We start from the raw sequence: 14,260 nt of genomic DNA, 5'->3' as shown, positions 1-14,260 counted from the left end.
AATGAAATAATTACTAAGATTCCACAACGTGCCACGAATCTGTAGAAGTGGACAGATGAAATGGAGCATTTTGGCATGATTTAGGTATCCAAAGTTTCTGAGTTTTTCCCTCATGTTGGGCTAACAAAGGCCAGCATGCTTTCAAATTCAAATGTCAATAATGCAAAGAAAACTCAAGCGCTGCAATTATTTGAATAAAAGCAAGTTTCATTTGTAGCTGTAGCACAAAGATTTCTTCCAGGTCCAGGTCCACCAGTGAAGAACAGACAAGGGTCAGAAAGGCAATCTAGGGCAAGTGAGGTAGCACTGACCACCACACAGGGGAATTCTGTAGGCTCTTAAGCAAGCCAGGAAATACTTACTCTTTTCCTGAATGGTTTGCTTTTTTCTGTGAGCAGGCCTCAGACAGGAAGCAAACCCAGAGATGCTAATCTGGGTTCTATGTGCCTGTATTTGGAATTGTTCCTGCTCCTGATGGCTGAAACAAAGTTGACCAAGCCTTGTATAAGGTTTGTCACAGCCAATACCTTGGTCCTATCTGGTCTGACAGGCTCACGGTGAAGAACATGCACATTCTTGCTCCTAGTCAGCATACCCTTAAAGCAGCCTTACTAGAACAAGGCACTAAAAACTACATTCTTCTCTTTCTTCTGAAGTGCTCTGATGCGATCCAGAAGGCTGCATAACAGATTTTTCAACCTATCCCAACCCATTCTTCCATTATCTCATGGTAGAACAGGTCCTTGAGATGTTACTCGATTTAACCTCTCCAACTAATAAAAGATACTCTTGCCTCTCAATGAATGAAAATAGGTAGATTCTCATTAGATTTGGACTTAGTTTTTGGCTCCTATTCAGCCTTATCCTACTCTCATCCTTCAAGACTCTGTAACAATAGCCCTTCTTTTTTCTTTTTTTGTTTTTGTTTTTAGAGACAGAGTCTCACTCTGTCACCCAGGCTGGAGTGTAGTGGTGTGATCTCAGCTCAGTGCAACCTCTGCCTCCCGGGCTCAAGTGATCCTCCCTCCTCAGCTTCCCGAGTACCTGGGACTATAGATACAAGCCACCATATCCAGCTAATTTTTATATTTTTAAAAAGAGATGGAGTTTTGCCATGTTGCCCAGGCTGGTCTAGAACTCCTGAGCTCAAGCGATTCACCTGCCTCAGCCTCCCAAAGTGCTGGAATTACAGTTAGCCACTGCGCCTGCCCTCTATCACCAATTTTTAATGCCTTCTAAGCATCATTTTTCTCCCTCTCAGTGTTCCAACATCTCAACATCAACATACATCCAAAATCTAGCATGTGGCCAGTTTGTCTCCCTCGTACCTCTAATCTCTTTGGAGTCATTAACTTTCTTCATTCCTTAAATGCCTACCAAGTGCTAAGTGCTCTCAATTTCACCTCTGCTCTCCCTTCTTGATAAATCCAGTGGTCAATCCTCGGTCTTCATCTCATTAGCCTATCTGTAACATTTTACTCAGTTGATCGCTCTTCCCTCCTGGAAACTTTTTCTTCATTTGCCTTGTAAGGCACACACACTTGAGTTTTCCCCAACCTCAGGGGTTTCTCCCTAGTTTCTTTTACCACTTCCCCTGCTTTTCTCTAGCATTCAGGTTGAAGTGCCCAGGCTTGAGGGCCTTGGCCTTCTTTATCATCTACATTCTCTGCCTTGGCAATCTCATTTAGTCCCAGCATTAAATACCACCCATGTACTGCTAGCTCCTAAATGTCTATTTTAGACCAGTTCTCTCTCCCAAACTGCATACTCATATATCCCACTGCCTACTCAGTATCTCCAACAGATATGCCAAACTCATCGTATATGACACTGAACTTCTGAGCTTAATCCAAATCCTGTTCTACCCGGTAAAGACTTTCCCTGTCTCAACTGATAACACCCAGTTGCCTAGGCAAAAAACACCGGGTCCTCCTTCAATCCTCTCCCTCACACCCCTCATTTATTCTGTCAGGAAGTCCTGTTGGCTTTACTTTCAAAATGTATCTAGAGTCTGACTGCTTCTCACCCTTCTACTGTAGCCATCCTGGTTTGAGCCATCAACCCTTGCCTGCAATATTGCAACCGACTCTTAACGGGTTTTCCTGTTTCTGTCTTCACCCTATCTATTCTTAAGGCAGCAGCCAAAGAGATCCTTTTAAAAAGTGAGTTGGATCATCCCACTCATCTGTGGGAAATCCTCCAATAGCTTTCTGGTTTATTGAGAGCAAAAGTCTAAGTCCGTGCTATGACCTACAATGCCCATTCTGTCTCCAGCCTCTCCTTCCATCATCTACCTCGTTCACTCCCTTTCAGCCACCAGCCTTCTTGTTTTCCCCCTAGCAAGTCAGGCACACTTTTGCCTTGGGATATTTGCTCCAGCTTTATCTCAGCCTGGAATACTCTTTGCTCCAGGTGCCCACTTGGCTAACTCCCACTCCTCCCCTTCAACCCCCTGCTCACACCCCACCTTCTCAATGGGGTTTACCCTGACCACCCTGCTTCACGCTCTAATCACCTCGCCACGTAGACCTGATCCTACCCTTGTTCTCATTTCCATATCCCCTGTCATCTTCTACCACACATATACTTTACTTATATACTACAATTTGTATACACCAGACTGCAGCGCTCCGAGGGAAGGCAGCTTTATCTTAGCCACTGCTGCGTTCCAAGTGCCTTGAGCAGGCTAGACACATAGTAGACACTCAATAAACATTTTCTAAGTGAATGAAAAAATCAATCAAATCAATAATGTATGTCAGGCTGAGCGTGGTAGCTCAACGTATAAACCCAGCACTTTGGGAGGCTTAGGCTGGAGGACTGCTTGAGCCCAGGAGTTTGAGACCGGCCTGGGCAACACAGGGAGATCCTGTCTCTATACAATATACAAAAATTATCTGGGTGTGGTGGTGCGTGCCTGTGGTCCCAGATACTCAAGAGGCTGAGGCGAGAGGATAGCTTGAAGCCAGGAGGTCAAGGCTTCTGTAAGCCATGATCACACCACTGCAGTCCAGCCTGGGCAACAGAGTAAGATCCTCTCTCAAAAAAAAAACAAAAACAAAAACTATGCCCATGTCAATACTGAATGCTAATCCTAATATTTCCACCTAGGAACACTTCTAGTATCCATTCCTTCTGCTCCACACCTGCTCCTATCCTAATGATACTTTCATTACTTCACAACATTGACACTTGCCGATTTGGCATTTGTCAGAGGCCACTCATCTGGTTTGCCCACAGACAATCCATTCCCCCATACAGCAAGTCCCTCTTGTGCCTGGGATGTAAATGCTTGGCCTCTTCAAGGCACTCATATCCCCTCCCCTGGCCTACTTTTACCACCTGCCTTCCCTCCCCTCCCTTTGTGAGCCTGTCCTTCCTCTTCACTGTCCTCCACCTTGCCTGCACACTGTAACCCCGGTCCCTTAGTTCCCAGTGCGTATTCCTACCCAGGGGCCCCCTCCGCTCCAGATTCTCCTTCCCCTTTCCATCTCAGCTCATTTTCCACTTCCCCTGCAAAATCTTGCTTTCTTTTTCTTTTTCGAGACAGAGTCTCGCTCTGTTGCCCAGGCTGGAGTACAGTGGCATGATCTCTGCTCGCTGCAACCTCCGCCTCCCGGGTTTAAGCAATTCTCCTGACTCAGCCTCCCCAGTAGCTAGGATTACAAGTGTGTGCCACTACACCCAGCTAATTTTTGTATTTTTAGTAGAAATAGAGTTTCACCACATTGGCCAGGCTGGTCTCGAACTCCTGACCTTAAGTGATCCACCCACCTTGGCCTCCCAAAGTGCTGGAATTACAGGCATGAGTCACCATGCCTGGCCCTTCTCTTTCTCTCTCCTCTCCTCCTTTTCCTTCCTTCTTTCTCTTTCTGCTCTCTTTCCCTCTCTTCTTCTTTTTCCTTTCTTTCTCTCTCTCTCCCCTTCCCTCCTTTCTTCCATCCTTTTTTTCTTTCTTTTCTTTCCTGCATCTTGCTCTGTCACCCACACTCATGGTTTCCAGTCAAGCTATGTTTTGTTTTAAGAGACAGGGTCTAGCTATGCTGTTCAGACTGTCCTTGAATTCCTGGCCTCAACCTATCCTCCCACATTGGCTTCCCAAAGTGGCTTTCTTGAGCCTCCAGTTCACAAGGATCTCTCCATTCTGTACATTCACAGCACTGACAGGATAGATCCACATTCAACTGGCACTTCATCCTACATGCCCTGTGGCAGCTCTTAAGTATGATTTTGCTGCACTTTTATATAACTCATGAATTGTTATATGAAATTTCTATGGATGGTAAGTCTGGCAAAAAGGAATATTTAATTTTTAATTGTGAGACTGATTAATATATCATTTCTCCAATTATAGGCTCCTTGGAAGTAGAAACGGGGTCTTCAGCTTGGACTTACACACAGTGCTAGACACGCAGAAGGTGGGCAGGCAGCACTTGCAGGGTAGTGGAATGACTGGGAATCCATACGGGGAGGAAACCACGAATGCTAAGGCACTCTGTTGAAGGCCCAATGATTGAGGAATAAAATATCAGTGGAATAAGCCGAGGTGAAAAACAAAAATAAAACCTAAAGAGGTAGCTTTCTGATTGCCTTTCGTTCACCATCATGAATGTGGCTGATAATTGAAAATGCATACCACTAATTGATTTCTGTTTTTATCATCATGTTGTCCTATGCAGTTTGTTTTTCCACTTTGAAAGAGGTAGAAAGTATAGCTGTTCGGTGCAGTAGAAGAAGCCTTAAGTCCAACTCAATTTCTATTGTGGTGGAATGGCCAAAAATCACAGCATATTCGAAGCCCCTTAGACTACTCTGCTTGGCCCTGGGCTCAGGGTAAGATGCTTATGTCAAGCACCCATCAGAACTGAAAATGAGGGCACAGACTCTGAATATCAGTATTAACACTTAGCTCCTTACCGTCTTTCCCAGTTTCTTTTATTTATTCATCTAACAGGCACCCCTGGAGTGCCTACCGTGGCTGCTCTAACCAGGCCGGGCATTTACATAATCTTATTTACCTTCACCACAACCCTCGAAGGTAGATATGGTGAATGTTCCAGTTTTACAAGTGGGCACCTTGACCGGGGAGGTTAAATTACTTGGCTAAGTTGTAGGTAGCAAATTGCAGTTCTGGGATTTGGACCTAGGAGGCGTTGATGCCAAAGTCCTTGCTCTTCCCTCTGTTGGGCAGCCTCCCAGGTGCTCACTGTCTATTGATAGAGGCACCAGTGAACAAGTGACCTGAAGGCTTGCAGCTTTGACTCACTTGGTTGAACTACCACAGACAATGCAAAGGAGTACAGCAATGACATTCACATTTTGTTAAAGAGATACTATTGACGTACAAGTGTTGATCTGGCCATAAGTGTCTGAACAAAACTCTCTGGAGGGGAGATCTGAACTCTTTTATCTTCTTCTCTGATGCTCTGCAAGAGGGCTCCAATGCCTGCCTTCTCCCAGAGGTATGTCGTCTAGTCACCTAGTTAAGCCTCCAAGTCCTTCCCACCCAAGTATTACACAGGGGTTCAGAGTTCGGTAAGGCCATGACAGTCATCTACAAATTTTCTACTCTCTGTAGGGCTGGCTAGGTGGCCGCAGCCAGAAATAAGTGTTTGTTGACTACAATCTGATAACCATCTTAAATGTACTAATCTTGTCAAGACCAGGTCCTGGATGTATAAATCAGTAGGTAGAACTATATAATGACCCAAGACTAACTTCAAGACAAATGTCATAAAACTCAACCCCTTAAAATATAAAAGACCAAGTTTTAAGAGGGTAGGTAGCCTAGAGCTTGCATCTCTCCCAGCTATTAAAGAGTTTTGTAACAATTACTAGATTCTGTTGCTAATGCAGGAAACTCAGGCCAAGAGTCTGTCATCTGGCTGCATGTGTCTGCTTTAGAAGTCCCAGCCATCACTCCCTGTCACACAGAGACCAGTGAACCGCTCCTGCCGGATTATAGTCTGTGAAAGATACTGACTGTCATCAGAACCTCTTATACAATAAATTAAGATGCAATAATTACGTAATTCCCAAAATGTGCAAGTGACCCATATCTAAATGTAAAAGTGAAAAAAGAATGTAAAAAAATCCCATGTTGTAGCAATGTCAATGCAGTATCTTCAGTGTTTCCTTGGTTTTTCTACTTAGGTACTGTTTTAGTTCATGTAATGATAATTCAACAATCCTACCTATTTGAGAAAGCCATTTAAAGAGCCCTGGTAACCAGAGATCCAAGTAGAGACAGAGGCCAAGAAGACATCACTGCCGATTCTTTTTTCTTTTCCCGAGACTCAGTCTATTGCCCAGGCTGGAGTGCAGTGGCACGATCTCATCTCACTGCAACATCTGCCTTCTGGGTATAAGCGATTCTTTCACCTCAGCCTCCTGAGTAGCTGAGATTACAGGCATACCACCAAGTCTGGCTAATTTTTGTATTTTCTGGTAGAGACGGGGTTTCACCATGTTGGCCAGGCTGATCTCAAACTCCTGACCTCAAGTAATCCACTAGCCTAGGTCTTCCAAAGTGCTGTGAATACAGGCCTGAACCTCTGTGCTGGGGCCCCAGTTACTAATCCTCTTATATCTTTTAACTGTGGGTTGCTGCATGAAGGCAGGCACATCAGGTCTAACTGCAAAAGCACTCCTTCAGGAAAGTTATGTTGGCACTGCCGCTGCATTCATGGATAGGTGCGAACTAGGATTAAGGAAAACTGTTTGAAGGCGGGGTGCACTTCCACACCGCCACATTATATGGGCACCAATGGTGTGTTCGTTACTTTGCTTGGCTGCAGTGGGGAGACACAGAGAGGACTCCCAGCCTCACTGCTCAGCTGTGGGTGTAGTACTTTGCTTTAGTGGTCAAAAGAGCAGAGGGCTGTCCTCCGCTCTCCCTGCCCACTAAGCAGTTCCTGACCCACCTCTCCTAAAGGGTTGGACGGAGCAAGAGCAAGTCCACGGCATTCTCACCAGGCCACGGCACACCGCAGCATTCTCAGTTAGCAAACCTGCTCCCACTGGTCAGGGAAAAAGTACCCCAACAATTGGGAATTAAAACCAGAAAATGCAAAGGGAGGAAACATTCCAGAGTGAAATTTAAGGAAAAAAAAAAAAAAAGAGAGAGAGAGAAAGAAAGAAAAAGGGGGGAAAAATAAAGAAAAAGCACAAAGCCCATGAGGCTGGCTGGTTAACCATGGGTTAGAATTAGGTTTAGAGAATCACACGGTAACTCAGTGTCTCGGCAAATCCAAAACCCCAGGGTGAAAGACATGGGTGAAAGGCATTTCTGTTTGTGGAAACGGGAAGTTTCCTTCTTTCATTTATTCTGTATTTATTTTTGGTCTGTTTATAACCCAAATTTGGACCATCAACCACTTTTACCTTCCCAGTATTTTCATCTTTGCAGTCAAACAGCAACAAATATGGGGTCCAAAGGCCCTTTCCCACAGCCAATTCTAATCAGCCCTTCTCTCCCAGGGTCACTGGGTGCACGGAACAGACATTGTCAGCGGGACATGCCACATACACAGCAAATCGCCAAACCAGACTACGTTAAAGGGCTGGAACTTACTTGTACTTGTGCTGGTTCCAATTGTATTGATCGTGGTGGGGACAGATGAGGAGGAGTAGAGGGGCACATGGCCATTCTCACACCCCATGCTTTTGTCCTGCCAGTTGGAGGCATTGATGCAAATCCCAGAATCCCGAGAGTTCTGCCACCCATTGAGCTTGTCATCGGAGTTCTGTCTTTGGTGATAGTAGTGTGTCTGTCCATAATCCACAGAGTCTGAGCGGCCTCGGTTCTGGCCACCAAAGCTGGTCGACGTGCGGTCCTCCAAGTGATTCAGCCACATGGCTAAAGCACTGCGGTCTTCCAAAGAAGTGGCCGGATGTATCAAAGCATACGACAGCAGCTGCCTGCTCTCCTCAATGTGCTGGTTGTGTTCAATAGAGTGAGCCAGGATTTTGGGCAGCAGTTTCATATATTCTACTTTTGCGTCGAGGTTTCCTGGCTTCAGCAAAGGCAGATGAGTTAACAGGAGGGAAATCACTTTATCCTTGGATTCCTGTTGCCATTGGTTAATGATTCCTGAAAAGGAAAATATACAGGGCAAATAAGCAAATACACCCACAATGACTCTAAACAGATACTCTAAAGATAATTTTTATGGATTAGGGTCCCAATCTATACACCCCAGCTATATTTTCTCAAAAGAGCCTTGTGCATCAGATTGGTTAACTGACCCCAGATTTTCAGGGGTAAGGGACTCCAATGAAACACAGATCAATCATTCTTAGATATTTGGGTACTCAATCAAACTCAATCAAATTCTCATTCATGTTTCCAAAAAAGCTACAACAACTTTGGTACGATCAAATAGAATTTACAGCTCTGTTTTCTTTCTGAGAAAGGTCTGGCCCGCCCCCTGATAGACAGGGGGCTAAGACTAAGAAGCGCTCCATGAAAAAGCAAGTATGAACAAAGGTCCCATTCCAGAGTCCTGGGGGTAAGGCTGCTTTCCCTCCCCCAGATATCTGTTGAACGTGGTTTTAATCCTGGCAAAGGCATTTGTGTGAAATTGGAACAACTTCCTAGATGGAGAAATCTGTCAGGGAATAAAAGAGCTCCCCTCATCTCTGTGTGGTAATCCTGGACCTTTCTCATGAGAAGCTAACTCAGAAGAACCACCATGGGATCAAAGCTAGAATAAACAATGGACCCAAGACTTGGCTCCTGGGGCACCTCTAATCGCTGTTTTTCTTTATGTAAGATCAGTTTGTTTTTATTGGTAAAATACACACAACATTGACCACTTTAATCATATTTAAGCATATATTCAATGGTATTAGGAACATTCACAGGCTGGAGGTGGTTGGTCACACCTGTAATCCCAGCACTTTGGGAGGCCGAGGCAGGAGGACTGCTTGAGCCCAGGAGTTAGAGACCAGCTTGGGAAACATAATGAGACCTCGTCTCTACAAATAATCAAAAAAAAAAAAAAAAGCCACATGTGATGGTGTATGCCTGTAGATCCAGCTACTAAGGAGGCTGAGGTGGGAGGACTGCTTGAGCCTGGAAGGTCGAGGCTGCAGTGAGCTGTGATTGCACCACTGTACTCTGGCTTGGGTGACAAAGGGAGATCTGGTCTCAAAAAAAAAAAAAAAAAAAGAAAAGAAAAGAGAAGAAAAAGAAAAAGAACATACACCATTCACAGTGGTGTGCGACTATCACTACCATTCACCTCTAGAACGCTTTCATCTTCTCAAGCTGAAACTCTAATTACCCTAGGTACCACAGAGAAGTAGAATCATCCAGTATTTGTCCTTTTGTGACCACCTTACTTCACTGAGCATAATGTCCTCAAGTTTCAAGCTATGGGAAGATTTGCTTTTAACACACTCAGAAGGATCCTTTCTGTCCCCTCTCACTCAAAATGCGAACAATGCACTTTGCCTCGATTAACCTTCGAGAACTAGCTTGCCTTGGGACTGATAGTTAGTCACAGGCTCTGGGCCAGCGGAAAGCAAGCTCATTTTCAGAGAAGTCATTCCTGACAGATGGAGATCTCAACACTGGCCCACAGATGACCCTACAAGGGTGAGGGCTGGGCAGTCCTGCTGGCTTTTATGGCATATCTGGAGGCCTGGAAGGGGTTTCTGGAATTTAGCAGAAGGGTTTAGCAATTCTAGCTAGGTGCAAACATAACAAAAACAAGCCCAGTGATCCCTGTTGACCATAAACTACAAATGCATCAGCCTGTACTGCAACGCCTGTCAAGACCACAGGAAAGAATATTTTAAGAAAAATGCCAGCAAAAAAAGAGGCATGGTATATAATGAAAGAGCATGAGCTTTGGAGTCAGGCAAAGTTGGGCACAAATCCCAGATCTGCCACTTAATTTGTGGTAGAACCTTGGTAAGTTATTTAACTTCTCTGAGCCCCAACCACCTTATCAAGAGTGATACAAATAGCATCTGCCCCTCCATGTGCTGTCAGATTAAATAATGCAAAGTAGCGAAAGGGCTGGTCAAGTACTTGATGATGGAGGTAATTCCTTCCGCTTGTCTCTGCATAGTTGGGCTCATGTTAGAGCAATGTCGGTGGTTTGGGATACCAAGTTTTAAAAAATAATATAGAGAAACCAGAGATGACCCAAGAGAAGTCATTAAAAATGATCAAGGAGGTAGAAAGTCAAAGGGTAAAAAGAAAATGGGTTTACTGTGCTTAAAACAATATGAAGAGATGCTTGACTCACTTCAAGTAGGGATTTCATAAGGAGATGCCGAAGAGTCAACTATTTGAAGTAGAAGTCTCCCAACTGAAGCAGGAAAGATTAAGACAGGACGCGGAGAACAGAACTGCCAGAATAATCAAAGACGCAGAGTAACCAAGGAAGGCTTTAGAATCTCTGCCCTGCGGGTCTGAACAACAGAGTGAAATAATGTTGAGAACTGTCCAACAGTAATAAAACATAAGCCACATAGGGGATTTTAAACTTTCTGGTAGCCATATTAAAGAAGGGACAAATAAGTGATGTGAGTTTTAGTGATATATTTTAAACAAATATATCAAAATATTATCACTTCATTATCAGTCATTAATTTCATAAAATTACTAATGAGCCATTTTTTCCTTTTTTCGGAATTAAGTCTTAAAAATCTTTTAAAAGCCTTAAAATGTCCGTGTATTTTATCACGGACAGCACATCTCAACTTGGACCAGCCACAGCTGAACAGCTTAGAAGCCTTATGTGGCTAGTGGCTACTGAGCTGATGAGCACAGGGCTGGAGACATTCAGCTGGAGAAGGAGGGCGGGAGGGCACAGATGACCTCAGCAGGTCCCTCCCAGCTCCCTGACTCTATATTTAGCTAATTGCCACCTGACACAAGACAAGTCTCACACATTCCACTAGGTATAGCCTCCCTTTTTAAGTAGCGCTGAGAGGCGAAGAAAATTCCAATTCTAACTTTCTCATCAATTAATCTTCGGCAAATACCAGGCATGTTTTAAATGATGAATGTGCTTAGCATGAAGATAAACTCTATTCATTAAGCCCAAGAGGTGCTGGAAAGAAGCAAAAGGGGCCAAGAGGGAAAAGGGGCTATGTTGCAAGCCTACCGTAATCAGAGGTGGCTAGCATACACCCGTGAACATGTACATTTAAAGATAAAATTGGGAATGACTTCTAATAAAAAATTCATGAGGCTGAGGAACTCCCTAGCTTTCTGCTATGTCATTTCCCTGTTTGGATATTGTACCCTTCCACAAAAGGTCAGCCTTAAAAAAAAAAAAAAATCAGCAACAAAAACAAAATGTAAATAGGAGTCAGAGTACAAACTAAACATGCTATCTCTACGTAACTGCTCTCTGCCACGGATTAACCTGGGATTCAGAGGAGGAACAAGTACAGCAAAGAGGAAGGAAAATGAGAGGCCACTGGCCCCAGTCCTTTGGATGGTGGGACCAGGAAGACAGGCATGGCTTTTGTTTACTACCACGGGGAACATGGAACTCAGATTGCTGTCTGAGGCCTAACTACACCTACTGGAACAAACTATTTCTGCTACCACTCCAGCTGCCACCGCTGAGAGTCAACAGTATTGAATGTTTTCGAAGTGCCAGGCACTCTTCTAAGCCCTGTGCACTTAATTACTCACTTAATCCTCCCAAGAAGCTTATGAGGTAGGTCCTATTCCTAGCCTTCTTTTACAGATGAAGGCACAGGGGCACAGATGGGGCAAGTTACTTGTCCCCGGCCCCTTGCTAGTGAAGTGGCAGAAGTGAGGTAGGCAAATTCGATATAAGATACATAATGGCTCTCCTGCTACAAAAGCCTGGCCATAGGCCAAATATGTTGATATTTATAATATAATTAGATGTTCTATAATTATATGATATAGAATTAGACATAAGATGCATGTAAGTATGTAATAGTTATAAACATTATATAAATGTATTAATAGAGGCCATGAGTTATCAGAGGAGTTGGTGAGCAGCGGAAGTATAATAAAAAGCAGTTGCAGAGACAATGGAAGTGATGCCTATTGCGGTTTAAAATATGTTAACTATTTATTTGACACACCTCTCTTTGAAAGGTGTGGCCTAATTCCCTTCCTTTTCAGTGCAGGTTGGACTCAGTGAGTCACGTGCAGTAAGTAGAAGGTAGGGGAAATGGCGGCACGCGACTTCACGGATTAGGTTATAAAAGGCACTGCAGCCTCACCTTGCTGTCTCCAAGTACTCATTCTGGGGAAAGCCAGCTGCCAGGTTGTGACAGTATGCAAGCAACCGAGTGGGGAGGTCCTTGTGGTGAGGAACTGAGGCCTTATGCCAACACCCAACATCAAGTTGCCAGCCATATGACGGAACCATCTTGGAAGCAGATCTCCTAGCCCAGGTAAGCCTTTGGATGAGTGCAGCCCAGATACCATTTTGAGAAATCCTAAGCCAGAATCTCTCATATTTCTGATCCACAGAAACTCTGTAACATGTTTATTATTTTAAGCTGCTGGGTTAATTTATACACTATCCAGTCGCCCCTCTAGGTAAAAGAAAGTTTTAGCCACTGGTTTTGAGTAGATCAGCCTTTCTGGCAAAGCCATTCCAATTCTGGCATGGACCCATGAAGTTCCTGTTGCCATTAAACATTCCCCTCCCTCTGCCTCCCCTGTCCTGATTATCCACTCACCAAACAACCTCTGGACCATGATTTAGCTCCCCAGGTACTTTCAGGGAGAGAATGAACTGATCATAGAGACCTGAGGTATTTCCAAAATCTGTGATGATTTTTCAGGGCAACTAAATACATAGTTCCTGATTATGATTTGGCTTCCTGTGGAGGCCTGCTGACAGGGAGAATGTGTGCTGATTATGTGGACTTTGAGTACGTCTGGTCTCTGTGATGATGGCTCCTCGTGGCAAATTAAGAAGCCAGCATTGCAGTGTCTACCTCCCTGCTTTCTAGTTAGCATGAGTCAGTCTCTCGAGAGAGCATCCCCAGCATGCTGACAAGCATGGACATCTCCACCTTCAAATGGAAGCCAGACCCTACATGCAGTGACTTGGTTGCACTGGCTAGGTCCTGTCCAGCTGCCCACTGGCCTTTGTGGCATCCACATTACCTTCTAGACAGCAAAGAATCTTTGCTGAGATTTGTATTTAACTGGTTCTCCTCCCTGGGGAAGATGCAGGAATCCTCAGAATTTTCAATTAATTGATCACTTCTGAGATCCAGGCTCTACAATGACTCACCCCAATGTCACCTGATTCAGTACATGGTGGAAACTGAAGTGCAAGAACTTCGAGGTTTGATGATGTCAGCTCTTAATTATTATATTTGTGGAATATTTTGTTATTTCTCTGTATAAGGGGCAGATATGTAATAGTTTGCTGGATGTTTTATGCTGATGAAAGTTAATGATTTATAATTTGTATACCAGTGACATAGGAGTAGTAAAAAAAAAAAATTAAAAAGGCTATAATTGAAGACCATGAGGATTAGGAAACTGTCCCAGTGATTCTCGGAGTGACAAACAGTGTATTTAAATACCAAGTCTGGTATTATTACTATACAATGGTATGTCAATGTTTAAGGGCTCTAGTTATTAGTAAATTACCCTTAAATTGCTATTTTATTATACCCTTGTTTTCAGTTTAATAATGTTTACCATAAAAGGGTTTCTCACAAGCACATTTAGGCAATTTGCTCATGCAAGAAATGGCTAGAAATTAAATGCATACACACAAGAAGTACTGGTGAAATAAATGTGCTAAAAGGCAGGAATACTGGTGGGTTTTACATGGTCAAAGGCTCTCTGGAAGACGTTACAAAGTCAATCCTAGAAGCATCATGTACTAAAGACTTCTAAATACAGTGCAACTCTGCACAACTTAAAAGTGCGTAACAGCACACACCATGTATCTCTTTGGTAGGGATGTGAGCTGAGCCAGGGCACCTGAAAATCAGAGAAAAAATGGCAAATACCAACGTGGCAAATGGTGGGATTCTTGTGTTGGCACCTGCAGTTGAATTTGTCTCCCAAGGTACCCTCTTGAGCCAGAGGTGACCAGAGAAGAGTCTTCATAATTTGGTGGGAGGCCTGCTAGCTGTGTGGATTAGACCAGATGTGATGGGGAACCCAGTCTGGAGTTATGAGCCCTTATGGATGGAAGTGGTGCTTTGAACAGGTACAAAGAATTGAAAAGACAGAAGGTGATTTCTGGCTTCCAAGGTGGCCTCCGTTGATCCTAGACTA

The 14,260-nt window shown here is 44.0% G+C and overlaps 1 protein-coding gene across 5 annotated transcripts in view; it reads right to left on the bottom strand.

Annotated features, from left to right (window-relative positions):
* SAMD4A (sterile alpha motif domain containing 4A) overlaps positions 1-14,260 on the bottom strand; it is a 231,975-nt gene that overhangs the window by 83,414 nt on the left and 134,301 nt on the right. For all 5 annotated transcript variants that reach the window (XM_032251116.1, XM_032251119.1, XM_032251118.1 and 2 more), the window contains one exon: positions 7,574-8,092. In XM_032251116.1, the coding sequence (XP_032107007.1) occupies positions 7,574-8,092 (519 nt within the window). The remainder of the gene's footprint in view (positions 1-7,573; positions 8,093-14,260) is intronic.

This window comes from Sapajus apella, unplaced genomic scaffold (assembly GCF_009761245.1).
Source record: "Sapajus apella isolate SASKATOON/1434 unplaced genomic scaffold, GSC_monkey_1.0 scaffold74, whole genome shotgun sequence".
Lineage (NCBI taxonomy): Eukaryota > Metazoa > Chordata > Mammalia > Primates > Cebidae > Sapajus > Sapajus apella.
Note: the sequence above shows the minus strand (reverse complement) of the source record. Positions and strands in the feature narration are given on the sequence as shown.